This window comes from Vigna angularis, chromosome 2 (assembly GCF_016808095.1).
Source record: "Vigna angularis cultivar LongXiaoDou No.4 chromosome 2, ASM1680809v1, whole genome shotgun sequence".
Lineage (NCBI taxonomy): Eukaryota > Viridiplantae > Streptophyta > Magnoliopsida > Fabales > Fabaceae > Vigna > Vigna angularis.
In genome coordinates, this window is record NC_068971.1 from 45,783,708 (window position 1) to 45,808,872 (window position 25,165).

Genomic DNA, 25,165 nt, shown 5'->3' on the forward strand with positions numbered 1-25,165 from the left:
TAGAGATGATGATTCAGCAGATGATGAAATTAGAGAGGTTAGTGAAGATGGTGAAATTGAAGAGATCTTGAATGAACCTTTGCCTGAAGGTGAATATGTCAATGACTCAACTCTTTACAAAGGCAAATTGTTTAAACACAAATGTTTCTGATTTTTTCAATTGGAACTATACAGTAGGGATGACAGAGAAAAGGTTGGAGTGAAAAAGATGAAAGAGAAAGGGTTGAGAGGAATGAGAGAGGTGAGTAAGGATTTGGGGGTTTCTTTTTTCTTAGTTTTAAGAATGAAAATTATTAAAATACGTACGCGCGTTAGCAAACCCATATATATATATATATATATATATATATAAACTACATTGAAATAATTTATTAGGCGTCGACAAACTAATTCCAATTCCCAAATTAACTATTAAAAGCTTTGAGTAAAATAAGATCAGAGAATACAGAATTAAAAATATATGTTATTTTGAGATTCTGTCGAAGAAATTATATAAAAAGTTCTTATTTATAGCAATGTTGTATCGACCACTTATTATTATCGTCATAAATAAACTCTCCGCGTTTTTATAATAGCTAATAACTTTAAGTTTTAATTGCATAAATCAAGTTTACGAATTTTAATGTCGTTTGGAAACTTTGATTAAATTCAAATTAACATATACTATTTCTTTTTCTCCAAAATATAAGTATTGTTTATAAAATTATGTAATAATAAATATATAATTTGGTTTGCTTAATAGTTATGATGATGATATCAGGATATTTATCGATTGAAAATGAAGTGAATTAAGGAAATAGTTAACAACTCAAAACTTGAACTTCAATTAATTTGATTTTCTAAAATGTGTGAAATATGTGCCATATCCAATTTATTAAGTCACATTAATTTGCACTTACTTACACTCTTCTTAACGTAACTAAACCAAATAGTACAAGTTAAAGTCAAAACAATTTGTGGTGTCTCGCAATATATTGTTTTCAAATACTTAATTGCTAGGTCTACCTTTTGCATATGGCAATTAATATCCAATAACATGTTTAAGTAAATGATAAATAATGTTATTACTAATTTTAATGATTTTTTAACTTATAAAAAATTTAAGTCAAGTCAAGTCAATTACATTAATAAAAAATTGTGCTAAGTACTATTACTTTTTCATGTGTTTTACTAATTGCTTCCCACTTGTCGTTTCAAAATTAGAAACATTAATTTTCTGCATTATTAAAAACATTTCAATAATATAACGTTTATCATTTCATCTCAATATTACTATTTGTACACTACAAACCACTTTTTTAATGTTCATGGGTTAGATTATATAAAATTTAGATAAATACATTACTTCATTTTCATTTTTTTTATATTTTTAATGCTAAATCAAAATCATCTTTGAACGAGTTGGGTTAAATTAGCTTAATTAAGTCATAATTAAAAATAGTGTAATTTTCAAATATTAATCTAATTGAAAAATAATATTTTTTTTTACAAAAACTAATATAATATTTGAAGGCAATATCAATAAATCCACCCAAAGCTAGTGTGTTCGACATGGACTGTATATCAACACGACAATAATAAGAAATCTATTGCTGTCAGAAAACATTTACCTAAGTTACCTAATGACAAAATTATCTTTTACATTAGCATATATTAATAGATAGATTTCTTACCCACCTGTTTATTTTAATTTGAAAGTAGTCTTATATCAGAGTTTATAAAACAAATTAAGATTTATATCTTTAAAATAGTTCTTTATCATAAATTTTAATTGTAATATAATTCATACATTAGGTTTTAATTGAAGTACCTATATTTGGTATTGTATTTTCGAAAAGAATAGGCTAAACAGTGAAGATTAAAAAACAAAAATAATACTTTAATACATATAAAATTTATTTTTTTATAATTATTTTATTTTTATTTTTATAATGTGTGTTAAATAAATGTAAAATATATATTATTTGATCGTTACTCGAACAAGTGCAGCTTTTGTGATAGCTAATGTTTCTGTTTTTTTCTTTATCTGCGTCCACCTTCCTCCATAGAAATCTCATTCTATAAATAGTGGAATTCATTTTATTCTCTTCACAGTTTCGGTTTCCATATTTTGCTTTCCCAAGCTTCATCATCCACGCAATAAATCCTTTTATCTGATCTCGTTTTCTGTTTTTTTTTCCCGATGGTTTTCCCTAAGTTTAGCACTACTTTTCTTTTTCTTTTATGGCTTCTATTATTACTCATCAACAATGGCGTTGAAGCTTTTCATAAAGTATATCCGCATCTTCAATCCGTTTCAACAATTTCCGTGGGTACACAACACAGAACTGGATACCATTTTCAACCTCGTAAACATTGGATCAATGGTACGTGTAGTACTACTTTTCAAGGAATTTCACTACAATTTTCTTTTTCTTCTTTAACTGTTTAATGCGAATCTGTCTTCGTTTTTTTTTTTGCTGTTTTTGACTTGAACATAATCATTAACAATCATCAACTGGGTAATTAATGCACAACTGCTTTCATAATATATAAGAAAAAATATGCATTGAAGAAAATCTTCTATAAATATATTTCTGCATAGAAGATGTTTTAGTTTATTCAATATTATATGGCAGCGGTTTCTATTAGCATCTAAACAACTGAAGAAAAAACAGTACATCATAGATAGGATCTAACAACGTGTTTACTTGCCTTTTATCTCTATACTCTTGATCATCGCCATTAGGTTGTTATAATCTGAGGGTGTCTTTGTTGTGAATGGTTTTGGAACATCCTTTTGAAGCTTAAATAATCGTTTCTATTGCATTAAGTGGTTTTTGATACAGTTAGGTGTAAAGGTATTTTTGGTTCGTGATGTAGAATCCTTGAAATTAATATATATGGAGCTAAACGTGTGCCTTTTTGCATGGTTTTCTAATGCTTAAAAATTATGCATGCGAAACTATTCTATTGGATAGACGAGGAGGGGTTATAAAGCTACTTTGCTAAAGTTTTAACGACCTGATCTACCACTTCTAAAATAAAATAAAAGAAAAGAAAAAATATTGAGTTTTTTTCACCAATACTGTAATTTTAAACATAAATTTTGAAATTTTAAAAAATTATGTCTATTAATAAATTGTATTTACATGACATGATTTTATCACGAACATTGTATTGTACTTGTGCAAAGTTTAACATTTATAAATAAAACTAATTTAAAATATGTAAATATACTTACAATTTTATAAAATTAAATTAAATTTAAAATCTACCTAAATTAAAAATACAATAATTAAATATTATCTAATTTCAAAACGAGACATGAAGTCAGGTTATCCGACATTTCTTCACCAGTGAAGTCATGTCTTACGAACACAATGCATAATCTTTGTACATTTTGTCTATTTTCATATAGAATTTTTAAAATTATATGGTGGGGATGAAAAAAAAAAGTTAAATTAATATTTTTATAAATTAAAATTACCTAATGTATAAATTAAAAGTAAACCTTTAACAAAAATTGAAAATTTTAATTGTTGATCGTTCAACACCAGAACTTGTCATCACTGCATGGATTTCATAAACGTAGAAACTCATGGAAGAAGTAAGTGATACCCAATTTCTGCTACCGAAAATTTCTTGAGTTTCCTCAGTATTTAACTTGCTTTGTTTTGATGGTTCCGCAACAACGGCTGGAACGGACGCAACCATGGCATGTAGATCCAAATGGTAAGGCAAAACATAATCATCATTTTGTTATAATTTTTTTGAGGAACAGCATTTGTGATTTTGCGAGCAAAACAGGACCCATGTACTTCAACGGATTCTACCATTTATTCTATCAATACAATCCGAACGGTTCGGTGTGGGGGAACATAGTGTGGGCACACTCAGTATCGAAGGATCTGATAAACTGGGAAGCTGTTGAACACGCGCTGTACCCATCCAAGTCTTTCGACAAATATGGGTGTTGGTCGGGCTCGGCGACAATAGTCCCAGGTATTGGACCCGTAATCCAGTACACTGGAGTCGTAGACGAGAAACAAACTCAAGTCCAATGTTACGCTATACCCGAAGACCTCAAGGACCCGCACCTCCGGAAATGGGTAAAACCCGATGGTTCCAACCCGTTTGTGGTCGCCGACAACCCTGTGAACGGTAGTGCGTTTAGGGACCCGACAACGGCTTGGTGGAGCAAAGATGGACACTGGAGAATAGTGGTGGGTAGCAGAAGGAAGGATAGAGGAGTGGCTTATATGTACAGAAGCAAAGACTTTAAGAAATGGGTTCGGTCCAGACACCCGCTCCATTCGAGGAAAGACACGGGTATGTGGGAGTGCCCCGATTTTTACCCCGTTTCGCTTAAAAGCAATTTGGGGTTGGACGCGTCGGCGGAGGGAAATCAAACGAAACACGTGCTGAAAAATAGTCTTGATTTGACTAGGTATGAGTACTACACTGTGGGAACATATCGTAGGGATAAGGATAGGTATGTTCCTGACAAAACATCAGAAGATGGTTGGGGTGGATTACGGTATGATTATGGTAATTTTTATGCTTCCAAGTCCTTTTTTGATCCTAGCAAGAACAGAAGAGTGATATGGGGTTGGGCAAACGAGTCTGATACCAAAGAAGACGATGTTCGTAAAGGATGGGCAGGGATTCAGGTACTGCATTTAAGTTACTTTTCAGGAGATTAACGTTGTTTTGATTTCAGTGTTTTGTTTGCATTTTGCATAGGTTTTTTTGTATGTATTTGAATATGCATTTGAATGTGTGTTGAAATAATCAGGCGATTCCACGAACGGTGTGGCTGGATCCAAATCAGAGGCAATTGTTACTGTGGCCAGTTGAAGAATTGAATAATCTTAGAGGAAAAGAAGTTAACATGAACAATCAGAAGCTTGAGAAGGGAGAGAAAGTTGAAGTAAAAGGAATCACTGCTGCACAGGTAACATGTTTAATAGGTTAAATTTGTTTACTCTCTAAACATGTTGAATTAAAAAACTTCATGTTGAATTAATTACAAACGAAGATAAAAGTGTATTGTATATGATTGCAGGCAGATCTGGAGGTTGAATTTTCAATTCCAAATTTGGAGAAGGCAGAGAAATATGATGACAAGTGGGTTGATGCACAGGAAGCTTGTGCCAATAAGGGTTCAAATGTGGAAGGTGGTGTTGGACCATTTGGGCTTTTGACTTTGGCTTCTGAAAAGCTGGAGGAGTTTACTCCTGTGTTTTTCAGAATTTTCAAAGATAAAAAGAAGCATGTCATTCTCATGTGCTCTGATGCAACAAGGTTAGTGTGATTAAATTTGGGATAAGAACATTAATTTTCTGTCGATTTAAAAACTAATTTGTTATTTTGAGCAGATCGTCTTTAAAGGGTGATTTGTATAAGCCGATATTTGGTGGCTTTGTGGACTTGGATTTGACAAAGGATAAGAAAATTTCTCTTAGGAGTTTGGTATGTGCAAATATGTAACAATTACTCTATTTGGTTTTTTATGTGACATTTATTAGAACTGATTAATGTTTTTGATTATGTTAACTAAATGACAGATTGATCACTCGGTAGTGGAAAGTTTTGGAGCAGGAGGAAAGACAATCATATTGTCTCGAGTTTATCCACAGCTTGCAGTGTTAAAGCAAGCTCATCTTTTTGTGTTCAACAATGGCACTGAACCAATCACCATGAAAAAGCTAAAAGGATGGGACATGAAATCTGCTCAAATAAAATGATTAACTAGAAATCAATTAGTATGCAGAAGATAATATATACCTTATCAGATACATTGTAAACAAAAAGAAAAAGTAGAAACAAAATCTTCTTCACATTTTTTTATCACACACTGAAGAACGAAGAGCATCATGTTTAGAAAAATGTGATCAGAAGATACTGTTTTAGGCTTTTATGTTATTTTACTTTAGTAGATTAAGAGTTCCAAATTGTGCTACCACTATATTTATGTGTATTAAATGACATTGGACTTTGATTATCTGGGTATAAAATAACTTACTAATAAATAATATCCTCACATTCAAAAGAATATAGTTTTTACCCGAGTTCAAAAGTACAGATTGGACCTAAGGTATTATTATTCATATCTATCTGTTACATGTATTCAATTTCTATGAATACTAACATTTGACATACAATAACCTAAAATTCTATTAAAATAAATAAATAAAGAGTGTGTGATAATATCATTGATATAAAAAAATGTTTAAATATTTTTTCCTAAAATGTGTGGGTCTATTTTTTTGGTGAATAAATTTTCTATTTGACTTTTGGTTACTGGGATTTCTTTTTTTTTTCTGTCCTTGTAATTAATACATCATTAGTTTTAATTCTTATCATGAAGTTGTGTATAAAAACATTAACTTGTAAAAATTATCTTATTTAATTTTAGATATTTTTAGGAAAATTGCTAAATATATATTCAGTTCCTTTTAATATATATTTTTTATTTCTATCGTCTTAGGTGTAACAATAATAAAATTGTCACATTATAAAAATATACCAAATTTACATGTTGAAAAGAAAGTGATATTTAAATAAATTAAAATTTTTAAAATATAATTTATTCTTAAGTAACTAGAAAACACGTAAAACTAGCATCGACAACTTCATAATTCCAAATAATTTGACAATTCTATTTGAAAATTGTTCCAAATCTTATATTTCATTTTAGTTCCTCATGACATTTTAATAGACCGATCTACTATAAAGAGGTTCTATATACTAGTATTGTTAAAAATTCAAACATATAAAATGATTGTAAAAGATGAAAAATACGACTACAGAATCAAATAGGAAGTTCAGCTAACAATAAAAATATAACTAACAAAATCACTCAATAAAATTTTCAAATTATCACGACATAAAATACAATTACACAAATATTGTGGATTATTATAAAAGAAGGACTCTTTACATTTCCCTTTACTAAATATTCCAATCTTTCATCAGCGATTAGTTGATCACTTAAACCTTAATAAGAAAATTAAACTCATTTGTTAAAGAATCATAATGAGAATTCGCACCATTCGGCGTAAGACTTCAGATGGCTACAATTCCATGAATTACTGTACTACCGATGGATCACAAAAATTTCATATTTGATTATCAAATAGCTTTCAACGGAGAAAATCATGATCAAACATAAATAACTCAATAAACAAACTAAATTTAAGACTATACCAAGCTGAATTATTTAAATGTATACAATAACTAAACAGTTAATTCACCACAAAGAGCAACATTGAAAAAAGTAAATCAAAATATGTAGTACGTATAATCCAATGATCGAATAAGCAGAAAATTAGAAAATGTTTACATTGCTAAATCATTGTCGAGCACAGTTCGTTATACTGAACTAGATATCTACTCCGGCATTCAACAAGATAAAAGAGGCATTAATGAAACTTATAGGATGCTGCAATCGCAATGTAGTTGTTTGAAGTGTTGGATTATAAAACACTTATAAAATTTTAATATTATAGTCTTCGCTTCTGTTTTAAGTTGAAGGCTATAATTTGTTAATCGTAACGTGAACAAGACAATATGCAATTGTAAAATCGACTAAAAGAATGCAATCGAATATGGATGTGAAAAGGAAGCATAATTTAATGTCGTCATCATAACAATATAACTGACCACTACAAAAATATCCACCAAAACAGGTCACATTAATAAAACCAAAGACAATTAACGACAAGTATATAAATCAACAAACCAGTCCCAGTCCCAAATCCACAACGAAAGAGACCGACAACATCAACCAAGATTTACTTGATCTTCTTCTTTGGCCTCAACTGCAAGAACGAAATGTTCAAAACGTTTTCAACATATTGGAATAAAAAAAAGGACCATGTTCAAAAACTGCTCAAAATAATGGAATAAACATGACAAGTGGTATAATTAACATAGACTGACCTGATTACTGTGGCCACACTTTTTCTTGCGGCAGTTCACAGCCCTTGGGTGAAGACGAGCATAGCATCTAACAAACCAAAAACAGGATATTGAGAACAGCAAAACTTTCATATCAAATGAAAAGATGTTTCACTAATAAAAAAAAACAAATAGGAATCAAGAAAGAATGTACCAACCATGAAAATCAACTGTGAATAATAAACCACAGTTAACAAAGTAGAGAAGGATATTAATATAGGGAGCAATTATAACCCCTCTTCCATTGTAAAAAAAAGGGAGCTAAGTTATCGTCCCATTAAAAGACAAGTAAAAATAATAGAGCACATACTTGCGGCAAATCATCTTGTCTTGGTTGTACTTGCGAGCCAAAGCCATGAGCGAAGGCTCAATGATTCCACCACGAAGCCTGAGGACAAGGTGAAGGGTAGATTCCTTCTGAATGTTGTAATCGGCCAAGGTCCTTCCATCTTCGAGCTGCTTCCCAGCGAAAATCAAACGCTGTTGATCCGGAGGAATACCTAAGCATCCATTCAACGAAGATTGATTATGTCATAGAAATTGAAATTGTGATCAATGGAGTTTGGAATAGGTTGTTACCTTCCTTATCTTGAATCTTGGCCTTGACATTGTCGATGGTGTCACTACTCTCAACCTCGAGGGTTATGGTCTTCCCCGTTAGGGTTTTCACGAAAATCTGCATATTTGCTTCTCCCTCTATTCTGCTGCTGCTTCACTATGACTTAACAAATGCCGAACCAAAGCTTTTATATTCTCCTTCCTAGGGTTTCAAATTACTGAGGCTGGGCCTTGGTTTTTATGGACTCAGGCCCACTCGTTATGGCAGTTTTGTATTGTTGGGCTGGATTTTGATTAATGACTGAATACTCAAATATTTGCATGAAGGGCATGTTTGGGTACAGGTGCAATTTTTAAGAGTTTTTCTACTTAAAATATAAAAGTTTTTATTTTTATTTTTCACATAAGAATCCCTCAAAAGTCTTCTAACCTTGCATCTTAACTGTCTGAATCTTTTATGTTGTCCTTATCAGTTATATTATTTAAACGGATAAAGTTTAAAACATAAAAACAAACTAAGGAATAATTTTTTGTGACCTTAATTTTCTTTTTGAAATAATGAAAGTTGCAAAAGTACAATCAATGAAAATCTTTGCTGTTCCCTGTTTATTCTTTTATAAATTAACAACCTTATCATGACAATGTTGAATAGATAATGATGTAAACAAAATTACATTGTTAATAATTATTTGGTATAACTTTTGTTTGTTTTGTTTCCAATTTTCAAATGTATGTTCATAAACAATGACAATATTTATTGTTCTGTTTACATTTTTTTGTTATATAAAAAAAAATAGTTCTTAAAATGAATATAAAATATGACTTTTTTTTTCTCAAACCAATTAGTTCTTAAACTCTTTCGGTTTAAGCATTTCTTTTCGTAGTATTTTTTGGTATATGATTTTTTTAAAAAAAAATTGGTTATTAATTGCTATATTTTTGTCACTTTTAAAACAAATTTCAATATATTAAAATGTTTATAAAGAGGGTGTTAAGTTTTAGTCTCATTGACATGTGTTTTAAAAAAAAACTGGGATGTATTTTCTCTTATTCTTATATTTGTATTTATTAGTTTTGTTTGTTCAAAAAGGAGAAAATTGAAAGAAGTGAAAAATAAATGAATAGAAGAAAAAAATGAAAAATAATATTTTTTTTTTATTAAGGGAGAGAAAGAAAAAAAAATGAATAAATAATTTGACAGATATGATAATTTTTCTAAAAAAGTATAGAAAAATATGTTTATAAAATTATGAAATTATTTTTACTGTACAGTTTAATTTTAATTATTATTAAATCATAATTCTATCATTATTTTATAATTTAACTTTATTATTATTATTATTTCAATTTTATTATTTTATACATTTATTATTATTATTTATTATAATTTAATTACTTTTAGTAGTACTATTATTATTTTAAATATAATTATTATTTAATTATATAATATTATATAATTAATTATAGTACATCATACAATATAACATAAGTAACATTCGGTTTTAATAGCTAAAATATTAATAAAATGATAATCAATCAAGGGCATGGATACACTATATATTAGAGCCATCCTTCCTTCAAACATGTATTGAATATATAAAAGTTATACACACATTAATTTACAATGTAGAATTTTTAAAGGAAAAAGGAATTATGCAAAATAAAATAATTCCTATATAAGTTGGAGCATCTCCTCTACTTTATACCGAATCGTTAAAGTAATAATTACAAACAAAAAAGACAGACAAACAAATAAAGATATGTGAAATGATAAGTTAATATATCAAAAGATATGCAAATCCTAACACATGTAAAGATTTATATCAACCAATCATGAGACATGCAAATCTATATTTGATCATCCGAATACATATATTGATATCAGACTTGGGAGTTATGCACTTATAGTGGTGAAACAGGTTGTCCCCAAGCTATCACTCACAAGGTTAGTGTGTCAACCATTTTTTGTCAAGATAAAGTCCATTGACTATGACCTCCTACTCCTTTCACTATATACTTCATGTTTTTCTACCTGAGATTGGATGATTGTTATGGAATCTCTATATAAATACACATACTACTTGAATCTAAAAAAAAAAACTTCTCACTAAAATTTCTTTCATAACATACTTGATACATTTATAAAGTTATAATATAATAGAAAATCACGTAACAAGAGCTCAGACTAACATTCAACGGATAAACTTTCGTAAAAAAGAAATTTTGGCATCAAAGTTTTTGCACTTTTGCTTCCTCTAAAAAAAAAAAATTAATCTAGACCTACAATAATATCTTACACTTATTGATTATGTTATGTTATATAATGTAATATAATTAATTATATAACATTTTATGTCATATAATTTGTAACATTCTTCTTTCAATTGTTTGCTATGTTATTTTTTAGGTTTATTTGTAATTGTATATTTTTTTATGTTTTTTTTTTTATTTCTTCTTATGAAAATGGACGAACGATTAATATATTTTCATTAAAATTAGTTGGTTCTTGTTTGCATAATAGCATTAACGTCCTACACAAAGGAATTCCAAATTGTTAAAGTATTTAAAGTGCACGCTTAAGGGCAAAGGTCCCTAGTTTAATAATTATTTGATGGAAACTATACAATAAAACAAATTATATAATATTATTTATGATTAAATATGAGTTTTCTTTATTAAAATTATCATTTAATTTTAAAATTAAATATATTTTTCATTACTAAATTATTATTAAAAAAACATTTCATTCTTAAATTAAATGATAAAATATTTAGTAACCGAAAGTTATTTAAAACATTATCGTGAACCACAATATATTTAGATACCGTTGGTTGAGAAAGATATTTTATATGATTTTGATAAAATTCAGTTTATTTTAAAAACGAAACACAATTTTATTATAATAATAAGTAACATAATTTGTTTATGAGTCACAATAGTTATAAATATAAATTCATATAAAATAATATGTTAAATGAAAAACTATGCTATATATTTCATGTAAAATTATATAAAAAAATACAGATTTTTATTTTATTCATTGTTACATTTTCTTACAAAATTATAAATAAATAAATTGTACAAGATTTGTAAAATTAATATTATGATTCAAGTTTTCTTTTTGAAAAAAAAAATATAAATAATAAAAAGATATTTTAAATTTTAATTATCATTACACTTAAATTAAATATATATACAAAGATGGGATGAAGAGAGAGAACTTATCCTTTTTTTTTTATTGAACCTAATTCATCCTTCTTTAATAATAAGAAATAAACTATTGAGAAGATAAGTGACAAAATAATCATATTATACTGACACAGCAGATAATAATTTACAACGAGATATAATAATTATCATAATAAACCCAGTCCACTGAATGAAATTTTAAAATGTAACCACACTATAATTTTTAAAATTAGAGCACATTTAAAGATGAACATGCATACATATATCGTAACAGTTAAGATACCAAAAAATAAGAGTTGGGAAGTACACTTAACAGTTGTGTATACTTATAGTGTGGTTTAAAAATCTGGCACAAGGATATTCAAATATACAATGAATTGTGTATAAATTATTTAGTACTATATAAAATTGCACATAACCAATTTATTAGCCGCCAACCTTTTGGGCTTATTGTTAAGATTTTCCACTCTGGACGCAACAATTTTCAATCACTAATGCCTCGAGCTCATAATCTCAAGAACACAGAATTTTGGGAGCCATAATCTCAAGAAGTCCCTTTGGGCTGTCCACATGAACCCAATGACCAGCATTCGGAAGAACACAGAAGGAAACTTTTCCCAAAGAGTCGGATCCTCGCTCACTGGCTAGTTTCTCGATTCTCTCAATAGCATCTTTGTCCCATCTATCACTTTTTTCAGCACGCAAAATTATTATTTCCATACCTTTGGGAGGCTTCTCCAGAAGATTCCAGTACGACTTTTCGCTGCATAATTGTAACGTTGAAGATTTGTTACTTTTGGCCGTGGAGGAAGATCACAGAAAGCATTCTAGAAAATAAAAGGCTTAAATAAACTTTCCACACATCTGTTTCGAATAACTGTTTTCTATTTCTATTACTTATTTCAAATATTTGTGTAAAAGATCATTTCAAATGTTTTTACTCAAACTAAACGATGCTTCATTTACCAGTAAGAATCGAACATCTCTTTAGCATTTTCAAGATCAAATATCCACGTCTCATGATCACCAACTTTTTTCACGTTGGTGCCTATCCAGTCCGACAGTGCTTTAGAGTAACCAAGTTCCATAAGATGACTAACAAGCCACCTGCAAAAAGGTGCAGTGTATATTTTAGTCCAACAATTGGCAGGAGGAAGATTCGTATATAGTACATTTTTTTATAGTGTTTGGTAATCAATACACTGCACTTTCAATAAGTTTCAAGACCTCAGTCAGTACTTTTGGATGTTAGACAAACAATCCGGTCATCAAAAGGAAATGAAGAAAGAACCTAGAGTCTCTTTCCTTCGGCAACATCAATAACCTCAATCACCATGCTTAAAATGTCAAAAAAGCATTTGTAGATTTACACAGTACATCAAATGCAATATCCAACACTGTGACCGGCACTTTATTTCATTATATAGAAAAAAGCAGATTATATACACGAAAAATGGGAAAATGAATAATTTTCAATCTACAGTCTCTAAGATCCCTAGGAAGACACAAAATTATCTTCAAACGTACTGATTATAATACATTCATCATATATCTTGTACTACTAAAATGCTACTAAAGGAAGAAACATATATCATGACATAGATAATGTCCACTCGGTACACCAAAAGTTATTACTGGCCTAGCATCATAACAAAAGGGTTCAGGGATATAGAGTCTCACTTGCGAGATGGGAATTGTTTTGGTAAACTTTGCAAGGTTGCTAGAACATCCCGGACTTCATCGTTTCTGTTTTCAGGGTTCACTTTACCAGGGACAGAATCCAATACCCAGAGCTGTTCTTCAGGAGGGATAAAAAAGAAACACAAAGAGGACTTCAGGCCTATAGTAAAAATGCTTCATTTTGAAATCCATAATACGATTCTTGAAAAACAGCAGAATTTGAGACAGAGAGAAAGTGAAAGAATTTATTAAGCTGAAACTTTTATCCAAATCAGATTTCGAGGTAAAAAACCAGCTCTGTTCTACAAAGATCCGACAACAGTGAGGTAAAATGTTTTGCCTCAGATGCCCATGAAACTGGCTTTGGATCAACTTGAGCTCACCACGAATGTTTTAGTATTTTAATTCATCTTCAATTTAAGATTGATTTCATTAAAATCAGACCTGTTCTACCCGGATACAAGAACAGTGGGACAACATTAGTTTCCAACTGTGTAACCTACATTTAATCATCTTAATTAACTACGAGATTTACCAAAATTATTATCACAAAAAGAATGCAACACAATTTTGAATATTAATTTTACAGCAACTCTCCATATATAATTCAAAATTCAATTCAGCAGCATATATATATATATATATATATATATATATATATATATATATATATATATATATATATATATATATATATATAGCCCATTAATAGCTTCTGAATATTACACAACTGAAGCAAAATTTCAAATACAACAACAGAAGGGTATCCACAGACGAAAGGGTCAAGAATGTGAGTTAGAGAACCCCCCTACCAAACTTAGGATCTTCTTTTCTTAACACACTGGTAAGATATTGTCCGCTTTGGGTCAAGCCTTCACGGATTTGCTTTTGGTGTCACTCCATAAGGTCTTTTACCAATGGAGGTATCTTATGTGTATATAAACCCATGTCCATCTCTTATTCGATATGGGACTTTGTTTATACCCAACACCCTCCCCTCAAACAAAGGACTATGGTTCTTCTATCTCCCCTAGAGCGGAAGTCTTTTCTTATCCTCGAGTACACCATGGTCAACACTGAGCATCTCTTTGCCCTCTTTCACGATCCATGGTCACAACTGAGCCCGGTCGCCAAACCTGAACCATGGGTTTTGATACCATATTAGAAAGTGGTTTTTTAAACCTAACTCAACCCCACAAAACCGACTTGTATGGTGAGGTTTGGACCCCACTTATATATTATAATTTGGCCTTATCTCTAGTCGATGTGGGACTTCCAACACACACTCTTCACACCGAGGTATAGACATCTTGAGCGTGAGAGTACAATTAATGGGTGGTCCGATAATGACCCGACAACGGGTGGAATAGAATGTCCACATAGATCTCGCTAGGATAGGCTTTAATCATGGCTCTGATACCATGTTAAGAAGTGGATTTTAAGCCTAACTCAACACCACAAAACCAGCTTATAAGGTGAGGTTTGCACCCACTTATATACTATGAATTGACCTTATCTCTAGTGGATGTGAGACTTCCAAAATAATAAATAACTAATATTACAGTTGGACAAAAATATGGATAGAAGATGGGAAAAAAGAGTCGCTCAAGAGGAGTTGAAGCCCTACTCTCCCTTTTTCTAAAAATGGTCGTGTTCTGTGTATACTAATGGACTTTATGCAAAGCTTTCAAAGTAAGTTTTGGCTTCAACAAGTTCAATTTTTAGGGCATGTGGTGTCCAATTACTCGATCTTACTAAAGTAGAAGCAGTAATATGACGGAGCCAATCCACTGCACCTACAAAAGTAGAAGTTTCCTAGGATTGGTAGGGTATTATAGAAAGTTCATTGAAGAGTTATATAGTTCGAGTATAACATCAATTAGTGCATTCTACTCAATACAAGAGTCCAAAGTCCTCTAGTTTGTGGTATAACAACATATGTTGTCCCTCTTTTACAATTTACCATACACTCACAACAATGTAAAACATGACTCAAATCAACTGCTAAATAACTTATCATGGCATCAGGAACTGTTTTCTGTTTAGTTAACTATGGTTAGTTTAGAGTTTGTTATTCCTTTTTTTGTATCATGAGCTCCTATATAAACTTGCTCCATGCACCTTCTTTAGGCGTGAAAAATGAAATATTCTCATCTTTCAAAGTTCACTGCATGATATTGTATTCAACTGTTGAAAATATAACTAGCTATTACAATAGAGAAGAGAAGAGAAACCTGTTTAGGAGACAGAACAGAATGGCCATAGTCACCGCGGCTACAACTCTCAGCAAACTGCAAAGCAACCTTTCCACCCATGGAGTGACCTACGACGACCTCAGGCCAAGGCCAGTCTTCAGCCTTCACCAAATCGGCCAAATCTTTGGCCGCAGATTCAATATTGTGAGGCGGATTCAGTTCTCTCTCCGTCGATTTCCCGTGGTTCCGCATATCCAACATCACCGTCCTCCAATCTGCACGGAAAGAAAATCGATAAATGATAATTCGATTCAGAGTTACAAAAAAAAAAGGAACATGAGAGTCGAGCGCGAGGTACTGCTAGAGGGAGAGGAATTGGAGAGAGAGGCCAAGAGGTTGCGAGAAAAAGAGCGCCAGTTTCTGGAGGATCCCAAAAAGCCATGGATGAAAACGGCCGTTGAAGTGTAAGGCTTCTCCGGATTTGCTCGCAATTCCTCGTAGGCTATGGTTTGTAGCGACCTTGGACGAGGGAGAGTTGCTGAGTTGAGGAAGCGAGTTAGTAGAAGGGAACTGTTTCTGATTCTCAGAGATGCTGCCATTCTCTGCTTTGTTTTTCCTTTTACTGGGCTTTTAGTTTTGCAGTGACATTAACGGTAATGGTGGACACCTTGGACCAATGGAGGCATTAAAGACACTATCGCCCTAGTTTAGGGTAGAAGTTTAGTTAAAAAATAATCTATCATAAGATGAGAAAAATATAAAACATAATTTTGACAGCTGTGGGATTTGAACCCACGCCCTTTCGGACCAAAGCCTAAATCTGGCGCCTTAGACCACTCGGCCAAACTGTTTCATATTAAAGATTTTCAAATTAATATTTTAATCACAAAACATAGCTTCCCCAAGCTGACAATGAAATTTGAAGTTGAAAATGGCTGACCGATTTTTTCACTTTTGCAAATATTAATGTATTATGTATGTAGCTCGATAAGCTGGTTGTGCTCATCAAGAGAACTGGACAGAGGGAATTTGGAGTAGTTTTTTTACATAAGAGTGAGTTTGTTGGTATTTATTTAGAAAAAAAAAACATTAATATTTTTATAATGAACTTGAAATAATGAAAAACTAAAAAAAAATTATAGGACCAAGACTCCTTCTATTTTTCAGGGTATAAAAAGAATTTAAACTTAAAGAATGTTTAAAAATAAGATAATTATATGTTTTTAGACGTGTAAATATAACTGAGTAATGTATATATTATTTAATTCAAATAAGTTACTTTTGTAAAAGTTTTTGCAAGTTAATTTACATATGAACTAATTTTAATATTTTTTTGTTCTCCTATAAATCTTTGTAGAAAACTTTGTTCATTTAAATTGTAATTGAGATATTATATCTATGGTCAATATAACTTTTATTTGTTTAATTGGAGTGTAAATTGAAAGACCAAGATTTAGTGAGATGACACAATAAATTGATTATCACATATAAAATTTGAGACACTAACTTGGACCCTAATTTATAAAAATATCCAATTGTGATAGTTTGCAACACCACAAATTGTTTCACAACTATTGAATGACATGAATTTAATGAGGTGATATTATACTTTCACCTATTTCGGGAAATCTCCTACCCTACCTATTAAGAGAAGCTTCACAAAATTGACATGTGTAATGATTTGATAATAATTACTTGACAAAAGCATGTAAAGTGGATTTGTACATGGAATAACATGCATGAGCTAGGATTGGTTTATCAATGCAAGGACTATTATTTCACACTCAATAATACATGGAATGCTACATAATCAATTTGATATATTTTTACCTTTGTTACACTTATTACACGATTAAATGACTTATAAATATATTCAAACATAACACTTATTACATTTGATCACGAATCAATTGAACCCAACACCCATGACACTTGCTTTTATGTCCTGGTTTATAGGACATTCGCATATACAAACACACTGTAAGTAGATGAAATATTTTGTCTTCTATTTTTAACATTCTCACTCGTGGCAGTTTTCTTTTTGTTTTTCAAAACCACAATCTCATGACTTTCATCAAAACAATAATTTACTTTCATGACCGTAGGTGTCACTGTTACTCAAAATTTTAGGTTTTATTATTCGTTTAAAAGGATTTACTACAAAGAGATTGAAAAAGAAATATTTGCAAAGAAATAACGTGTCCTTTGTAAATATTTGATATTAAATTAAAGTACGACGGAAACATTTTACAATATTATTCTATTTAATAATTTCCAACTTGAAGGGAATAAGAGCATTAGTTATTTAATAATTTATAATTTAATAATTTTCAATGTGTGAAAAATAGGAATATTAATTATTTAATAAATTTTAATTTACAACTGTAGAATAGGAATATTAGTTATTTAATAATAATAATAATAATAATAATATTAACAATAATAATAATAATTTTAAAAAAAATATTATTTTAATTATTTAATATATTTTTTAAATTTAATATTTTAAAATAATTTTTACCACAAAAATATTTTACTGACAGAAATGTTACTCTTCATGCACCTTATTAACATGATTCCAAAGGTCATAGACTTTTTAGATTGTGACTAGAAAGAAGAATATTGATGTCCACTTCAAGTTAGGTTTGGAATTTTATTCATAAATCAATTTATCGAAAAATTATTTGATGTGTTCCAGATGTTCTGATAAGTGGTTAGGAAACTTCCAATAAATTATGTTTTCTGAAAAACATGGGACATAAATAGATTGATTGTCTGTATAAAATATTTAGGATCTCTCAATCAGTGGTTAAGAATAATTATTAATAATTAAATTTTACAAACGTTTATAATTAACTATGATATTAAGTGAATTATGATTTCAATAATTATTAACGTAATTTAACTTTATTTAGAGGATAAAAATTTTCATAAGTATTATACAATTGTAATTGATAATTTATTTGATACATACAAAAAAGTTAAAATATAATTAAATAATAAAATACTTTTAATGTTTGTGCAATTTCTCTGTTTTTTTAATTCTTCTTTTATTTTAATGTTGCTAAAAATTAAAATATAATTGAATGTAAAAAAAGCTTAAATTAACATATAAATCAACAAAAAAAAACAACTGAGTGTATTAACGAAAGTAATAAAATGTTAAACATTTAACATTTAAAAAAAACAAATAAAATAGGAATTTGATATTTCATGCTGATTTCTTGATAACCTTTTGCAACATTCCTGTTAAATTAACAAATTTTCATGTATTAAACAAACAAACATTATTTTAATATATAAAAATATTAATTATAAAGACATTAAGCTAGAAATATAAGAAATTTAATTTACTAGATAAGTGAAAAATAACAATAGCATTAAATTTAAACTTGCATCTCCACTAGCTTTTTTCTTCTTTTCCCTTGCATGATCAGTATTTTGAACATTTTATTTCAATGGGCATCTACGAATGTTTTGTCCAATACCTTTACACAATCCACAAATTATTCTTATTTTGTGATAGTTATTTTTCACCTTTACATAGTCTTTGTTTCAGATGACCTTTTGTTTTTAAAATTGGAGGACACTGCACAACATTTTGTGAATAATTCATTGTTACTTATTGCTCAACAGTCTGTTGTACGTTGCTATTGTGATGTCAAGTAGTTGTAAGGGACACGACAATCTTTATGAATAAAATTGCCGAGAATATGATGACATAATTTTCCCAAAACTCAAAATGCTTACAACCACAAACCAACTATTTTACCATCCCAAAATACCTTATGTTTCTTACTATTTGCATCTTTATAATATTGCAACACATTTACATTACTATTTTCATCAAGAATATCAAGAATTGAATATTGGATGCATCTTTCATACTCCTCTTCAAACTTCCCAAAAGCAAATTGTGTGAAATTTTAAAAGTACTGGACATAAATACGACTGTGTAGACTATTGAAATTATAAAGTATCTGTTTTATGTTTAGAAAATAATTGTGGGTATAAAAGAAAAAAATGATATTTTTGTTTTTAGAGAATTTGTTATATTAATTTATATTATTTTAATCAGTGAAATTAATTATTCTTTATTTTAACATAAATGTAGAGAATTAAGGATCATTATTTATGTCTTAAGTAATGTTTTAGTACACTAATTAGCTTTTGCCAAACTATTTATATAAAGTCACAATGAATAAAGGATATATTTGTAAAATAAATTATATTTATTACTCGAACAAAGAAAAGAAAAATGAGTGCATATTCATGCAATAGTTAAAGGTTTAATTTTAAAATTTTAATTAAATTTTTTGTTTAAAATATTGATAAGGTGAAGGATAAAAAAATATATTTATAGGGTTTTGATCAGGTGAACGATTATAAAATATATTTATAAATGAAGGGGATGAAGGTGGTATGGTTTTTGTTGTGGCTATGTTGAAGATTTTTCTCACTATAAAACTCAAATTACAAACTTTTGCACAACTTACCTAATTTTCGTTGAAAAAATTGATAAAAATATCTCGGGTTGGCTCGAGTCATATTCCACGAGGTTTTAAGAAAGAAATAAATACAATGTTATTGAATTCACTTCTAGTAATAAATAACTTAAAAATCAAGTATTCTTTTACTAATCTTAAATAGTTTTAAAATAAATTCTTAATCAAAACAAAAACAGAAACTTTGCTAACAATATTAAATTAAATACATATACATTAAAATAAAAGATAAATATAAATAAAAATAAATAAAAATAAAAAAATTAAAAAAGTTTTGTTTGATTTTTGTTTAATCTAATATTTGGGTGTAATACACTTAAATTTCAATTATTAATGAAAAATTACTTAAATTTTTAATCTATAAGTTCCTTCATTACAAACAATAAACTACAAAATTTACTCATACTACCAATTAAAATTTTATATTATTAGAAATAAAGTAAATAAATATTTATTAATAAATACATTTCCCTTAAATATTAATTAATATTAACATAATCACTCAAATTTATTTTATATAAAATAATTTTTTATATGTCATTATTAATACTAATGATTTTTTTCCAAATAAAAATTAAGAACAACATTTAATATTACTTTGTATTACATTATTTATTCTAAATTATTGCAATATTTAATTTAAATTAAATTGAAACATTAGACTAATACAATATCTAATATTGTTTTAAATTAAATTATTATATTTATTAATTTATATTTAAATAAATTTAATATAAATATTTTAACACATGGTCATTGGAATAATCTTTTGGCGTTTGAGTAGGTTCGGAAAAAAAATTACAATTCGCTATATATTAATTTAAATAAACTTTTTCAAACTTATTTTAAAAGGTAACCTTTCATATTTTAAATAAATTTATTATTTTTATGTTAGCATACTTTTAAAGTGATGGTCTGTTATTATTATTCTAATAATATTAAAATAATCAAATTAAATATTACTAATTATTAATTAAAACTCCTAGTCTTTAAAAAAAATTAAATATTAATCAATTACTCTATACATAAAATCATACTAAACATATCAGTTATTAAACAAATTCATCAATTTTATTAAATTAAAACTAAACAATCAATGTAACTTAATTAAAAAATAAATAAAGAAATAAAAAAAAAAAAAATCAGGTCTGGAGAGTCTATTTATGCATGTCAGAGATCATCAGTAATTAGGTAAAGTAAATAAATTGATAAAAAGTTTATTTGAATATTTAGAAGAAGAAAAAATATAGACATGGAAATAAAGTAGAAGTAAGAGTAATTTTTGGAAAAAAATATTAAACGAAATTTAACTTATTTAAATGAAAGTCACACTTAAACATATAGAAAAATACAGAAAAAAAGTAAAAAAAAAATAAATGAATTTTTTTAAAAGTTGAGTGTACCTTGTTTGAAGTGGTAAGTGGACCTTGGTGTTTGGATTGAATGCGTGGCTTGAATTTGAATTCTGGTTTTCAAGGTCTGTATGAGGACTTCCAGGCTATGACTGGACAAAGAGGAGAAAACTAAAACCCGTTTATTAGCAACTTTGCCACGTCATGGTTAAAAGCGGGTCCCACAGAAAAAGAGGTTTAAGATTTTCTCATTCTTTTGGTTTTATTTACCACTCTGCGACCCTCCGCCACATCACCCTCTCATTTTCTTTCCCATTCACATTCACTCCTCTCTTTCACTCTTCCACTCTTTCCTATCCCCACACCAAACAAAAAAAAAATAACAACTAATGGACCCCACACCCTCCTTCCACCGTCGATCCTCCTCCTCATCCTCCCACCGCCTCCTCGGTCGCTACCCCGCCACCGCTGCTGCATCCCCCTCCCCTGCCGATGAGCTCAGCGAAGCCGAGCTTTTCTGGGCGGCCGATTCCCCTGAATCGGAACCCCAACACCACGCGCCCTCGCCCAAGCCTCGCCTCCGTAACTTCGATCGCCCCGTCGATTCCGGAATCCTCGTCGTGCTCACGGAGCCGGATTCCCGTGGCGGCGTGTTCCGCAGCAAGTCCCCTGTTCAAACCTCCTCGCGCATGACGATTCCGTCGCTGCCGAGGCCGCCGGCCTCCGACTACCTTGCGCAGTCCGCACCTTCTAGAAAGTTCCAGCAATCGGCGCCCGTCAAGGTTCCTATTCTGATTGCTGCCGGCGCCTCCAAGCGCCGCAACGCCGACGAATTCGCGCGCGTGATCGATGACGACGATGACGAGGAGATGCTGCCGCCGCACGAAATTGTGGCGAGAGGCTCTGGCGTTTCGCCCAAAACCACTTTTTCGGTGTTGGAAGGAGTTGGGAGAACCCTCAAAGGGAGGGATCTCCGTCAGGTTAGAAACGCCGTTTTGCGCCAAACCGGTTTTCTTGATTGATTAATTTAATTTTACTTTCCATTTCTATCTCTTTCTCTCTCCCGTTGAGGTGGGGAAGTTAAATTTTGATAGCTTCTCTGCACTATCCATGAAAGTGATAGTTTCGATCCACGTAACTTCGTTTTCGTTTTCGGATGCTCTTTTTGCTCTGTGCTTGGTATAGAATCTGGAAACATGTTAGTTGATGGACCAAACTTGGATAAAGTCTATCTTTTTTTTTCTTTTTCTCTTCCTCTCCATTTTTGTATTGGATGAACGGTTTTGGCTTCGATTTTGTTGGAACATTTAAATGGCTAAACTTTAATGTTCCCTGTTTTTATCCTACTTCATTTGCACTGACTCTGAAAGTTTAGTCACTGGAGATAAATAAATGAAACAATCCTGTGTTGATGAATGGAGTGAATACTCATCAGATAATTGGTGCTTTTCATGTGATTGTAAGCATTATTCACTTGCTTTGAAAGCAGGGGAAGTACAATGATTGTGCTTTGAAAAGCTTGGAGAGTTGGTGAGATTGTTGTCCGTATTCGTGTTAACATGTTTCATTATGAATCTTACACCAGGATTAGGTTCTTATTAAGCTTAATAAAGAACCATGATTACTGGTTGTTAGATCTAAATGCGACTTATTAGGTTTGTAATTTTCTGATATGGAATAGTTCTGATTTGTTAGTGACATTCCATGTTTCTGCATGTTCTGTTTCTCACTCTGCTTTCAGCCTAATATCGTACCATAGAGATGTCTGTCATGTAGGGAAATTGGTTGGGTAAAATGCTGATTACTATAGAATATAGGCATTGGTTGGAGTATATACAAGTTAAAGATTTGGTTCATTGACTTGTGTTGGGTAGATGATGAATTTTGCTCAGGTGAAATCCATTGTTTGGCCCACATGAGACAAAGTTGTGGGCAAGTACATCTATTCGTGGCCACGGGAAGTTTGGAAGTTGCTTGTTGAAGTGGTATTACCAGTCAGGGAAAATGGACAAATCGTTTTCATAATCTAAAATGTTTTATTTCTTCTTCAACCAAGGAAGCAAGTTGGACAAAAGTTTCAACATCAATTCATCTAAACACATGTTTTGTGTTGTTTTACAGAAAAGTAGAATGGTGTTTCACAAGATTGAATTTATTATACTGCTCCCGTGATAATCAAATGGTTGAGAGCTGGATTAAAATGGATCAATAGGTGCTTGCAAAAAAAGATACTTAAATTAGTTTAGTGTGAGAAAGGTATATTTAGATTTGGATAATACCGAAATCTAAATTAGTAATATATTTGCACTTACTTTAAGCATTGTGATTTAATTTAGGTATTTACAGGAATTGTTCTCTGATACAAGTTTAAAAACCAAGTTAGCGGCGTCTCTTTTAAGATGCCACTTAATTGTAGTTTAAGGTTTAAGATTTCTTTTCGAAAATCTTTTCTTTTCAAAAAAAACCTTTTTAATCTTTTTCTCCTAAATTTTTTCTCTTTTCTTTGAAAAAAATGTATAAAAAAGCAACCTAGTCACAATATATCTACCAAAACCCAATCAATTCTTCCAAGTCCAAAATTAGTCTCCCCAATGCTAAATTATGACTTTTTTTAAATATTGTTTTAAAAAATATTTTTTTTAAATTATATCAATATATAATTTATAAAAAATATTTTTTTAAAATTATATCAATATATAATTTATAAAAAATATTCATTTAGTGAGATACTATAAGAGTAATTTAATGCTAGAATGAGATTAATAAATTGGAAAATGAATAACTAATTTAAAATATATTATTATTAATTTAATTTCATTATTAATAAATCTATTATTTGAAAATATATTTTTTTAATTTAAACATTTTATTATTATTATTGTTAATAAATTTTAGTTTTATAAAAAATTTAAATATTTTTTATTTAAGCTTTATTAAAGTAGTTGGTTAAAATATTCTCTTTCTTAAGCTTTATTTTAAGGATTTAGAGTTTTTTCTTTTAAATCTTAGTTTGATAATGATCTATTTATGTCATTGAATCTAACAAGCTATTAATAGAATCAAGCTTGTAAATGGTGCCTCAAAACTGAAATAAATAAATATCTAAAGAGAAGTTTTTGAGGGAGTCATTACGTTGTTCTCTTAAATAAATATTCTGGCATGTTCATTTTTATTCTACGCTCTCAACTTACAATTTTATAAATTTTTATTTTATTATAATATTTTTATCTTTATTACTTATAATATTTTTATTTTATTATAAAAAGAAAGTGTTGGATGTAGATAAAGAAAAAGGCGGTGTTAACAAATATTTTTCCTCTTAAATATGCTAAGATTGTTTTTTTTTTATTGTTATTTTGGTTTTTATGTAACTAAGATTAAAGATATCATTTATGAGTTTATAAATTCTGAGCACAAATTTGCGAACTGCCCATAACATTGAGAAAATGAAATTAAGGATTTTATTGATTATATTAATAATAATATGGACAAACGTAAAATCTAATAATGATGCTTGAAGATTGTTAAAATGGTTTAAACTCTCGGATGATCCTCGTATTTATATGAAAATCTCAAATGGGTTATCGTTTTTTTTTTCGGTCTCAATTGGGTCATATTTTTTGTAAAAATGAGCCAATTTTACCCTAACCGTTAAGTGCTCTCAGACGGTGTTAAGTTTAGCTGAGCTGCATTTTATATTTTGATGGCGTGACATTGTTCATTAAAATTGAATGACTGATGT

The 25,165-nt window shown here is 29.7% G+C and overlaps 4 protein-coding genes and 1 non-coding gene across 7 annotated transcripts; 2 read left to right on the forward strand and 3 right to left on the reverse strand.

The window, feature by feature from the left end:
- Positions 1-2,118: 2,118 nt before the first annotated feature.
- LOC108328364 (beta-fructofuranosidase, insoluble isoenzyme 1) lies at positions 2,119-6,103 on the forward strand. 3 transcript variants are annotated; one of them, XM_017562223.2, is made up of 7 exons: positions 2,119-2,366; positions 3,706-3,714; positions 3,790-4,652; positions 4,778-4,936; positions 5,048-5,286; positions 5,361-5,454; positions 5,550-6,103. In XM_017562223.2, exons 1-7 carry the CDS (start codon positions 2,183-2,185, stop codon positions 5,727-5,729), a joined length of 1,728 nt encoding a protein of 575 aa, XP_017417712.1. In that variant the 5' UTR covers positions 2,119-2,182; the 3' UTR covers positions 5,730-6,103. The 3 variants fall into 3 exon arrangements, with proteins under 3 accessions (XP_017417712.1, XP_052729768.1, XP_052729767.1); XM_052873808.1 differs by lacking the exon at positions 2,119-2,366 and having other exon boundaries at positions 3,474-3,714; positions 5,550-6,102; XM_052873807.1 differs by lacking the exon at positions 2,119-2,366 and having other exon boundaries at positions 3,474-4,652; positions 5,550-6,102.
- A 1,490-nt stretch (positions 6,104-7,593) lies between these two features.
- Positions 7,594-8,681, reverse strand: LOC108328043 (ubiquitin-60S ribosomal protein L40). Its single transcript, XM_017561820.2, has 4 exons — positions 8,524-8,681; positions 8,255-8,444; positions 7,927-7,993; positions 7,594-7,805 (listed from the first exon to the last, which is right to left on the reverse strand). Exons 1-4 carry the CDS (start codon positions 8,624-8,626, stop codon positions 7,779-7,781), a joined length of 387 nt encoding a protein of 128 aa, XP_017417309.1. The 5' UTR covers positions 8,627-8,681; the 3' UTR covers positions 7,594-7,778.
- A 3,368-nt stretch (positions 8,682-12,049) lies between these two features.
- LOC108327084 (uncharacterized) lies at positions 12,050-16,268 on the reverse strand. The gene is made up of 5 exons (XM_017560796.2): positions 15,925-16,268; positions 15,606-15,841; positions 13,372-13,484; positions 12,658-12,798; positions 12,050-12,454 (listed from the first exon to the last, which is right to left on the reverse strand). The coding sequence occupies exons 1-5, from the start codon at positions 16,163-16,165 to the stop codon at positions 12,205-12,207; spliced, it is 981 nt and encodes a 326-aa protein (XP_017416285.1). The 5' UTR covers positions 16,166-16,268; the 3' UTR covers positions 12,050-12,204.
- Positions 16,269-16,337: 69 nt separating this feature from the next.
- On the reverse strand, positions 16,338-16,417 carry TRNAL-UAG (transfer RNA leucine (anticodon UAG)). Its single transcript has one exon. It is a non-coding gene; the product is annotated as a tRNA-Leu (tRNA).
- Positions 16,418-21,514: 5,097 nt separating this feature from the next.
- On the forward strand, positions 21,515-22,769 carry LOC108328327 (uncharacterized). Its single transcript, XM_017562187.2, has one exon. It carries the CDS (start codon positions 21,813-21,815, stop codon positions 22,443-22,445), a length of 633 nt encoding a protein of 210 aa, XP_017417676.1. The 5' UTR covers positions 21,515-21,812; the 3' UTR covers positions 22,446-22,769.
- The last annotated feature ends 2,396 nt before the right edge of the window (positions 22,770-25,165 follow it).

Excerpts from the sequence above, each read along its gene's own strand:
- LOC108328364 (XM_017562223.2), top strand. The coding sequence starts at position 2,183 with ATGGTTTTCCCTAAGTTTAGCACTACTTTTCTTTTTCTTTTATGGCTT. Across the intron at positions 4,937-5,047 it reads AAGGAATCACTGCTGCACAG|GCAGATCTGGAGGTTGAATT; the intron begins GTAACATGTTTA and ends ATATGATTGCAG. Across the intron at positions 5,287-5,360 it reads ATGTGCTCTGATGCAACAAG|ATCGTCTTTAAAGGGTGATT; the intron begins GTTAGTGTGATT and ends TATTTTGAGCAG.
- LOC108328043 (XM_017561820.2), bottom strand. The coding sequence starts at position 8,626 with ATGCAGATTTTCGTGAAAACCCTAACGGGGAAGACCATAACCCTCGAG. Across the intron at positions 8,445-8,523 it reads CAAGATTCAAGATAAGGAAG|GTATTCCTCCGGATCAACAG; the intron begins GTAACAACCTAT and ends ATGGATGCTTAG. Across the intron at positions 7,994-8,254 it reads GACAAGATGATTTGCCGCAA|ATGCTATGCTCGTCTTCACC; the intron begins GTATGTGCTCTA and ends TTGGTTTGTTAG.
- LOC108327084 (XM_017560796.2), bottom strand. The coding sequence starts at position 16,165 with ATGGCAGCATCTCTGAGAATCAGAAACAGTTCCCTTCTACTAACTCGC. Across the intron at positions 13,485-15,605 it reads CTGTTCTGTCTCCTAAACAG|CTCTGGGTATTGGATTCTGT; the intron begins GTTTCTCTTCTC and ends CCTGAAGAACAG. Across the intron at positions 12,455-12,657 it reads GAGATGTTCGATTCTTACTG|CGAAAAGTCGTACTGGAATC; the intron begins GTAAATGAAGCA and ends ACAATTATGCAG.
- LOC108328327 (XM_017562187.2), top strand. The coding sequence starts at position 21,813 with ATGGACCCCACACCCTCCTTCCACCGTCGATCCTCCTCCTCATCCTCC.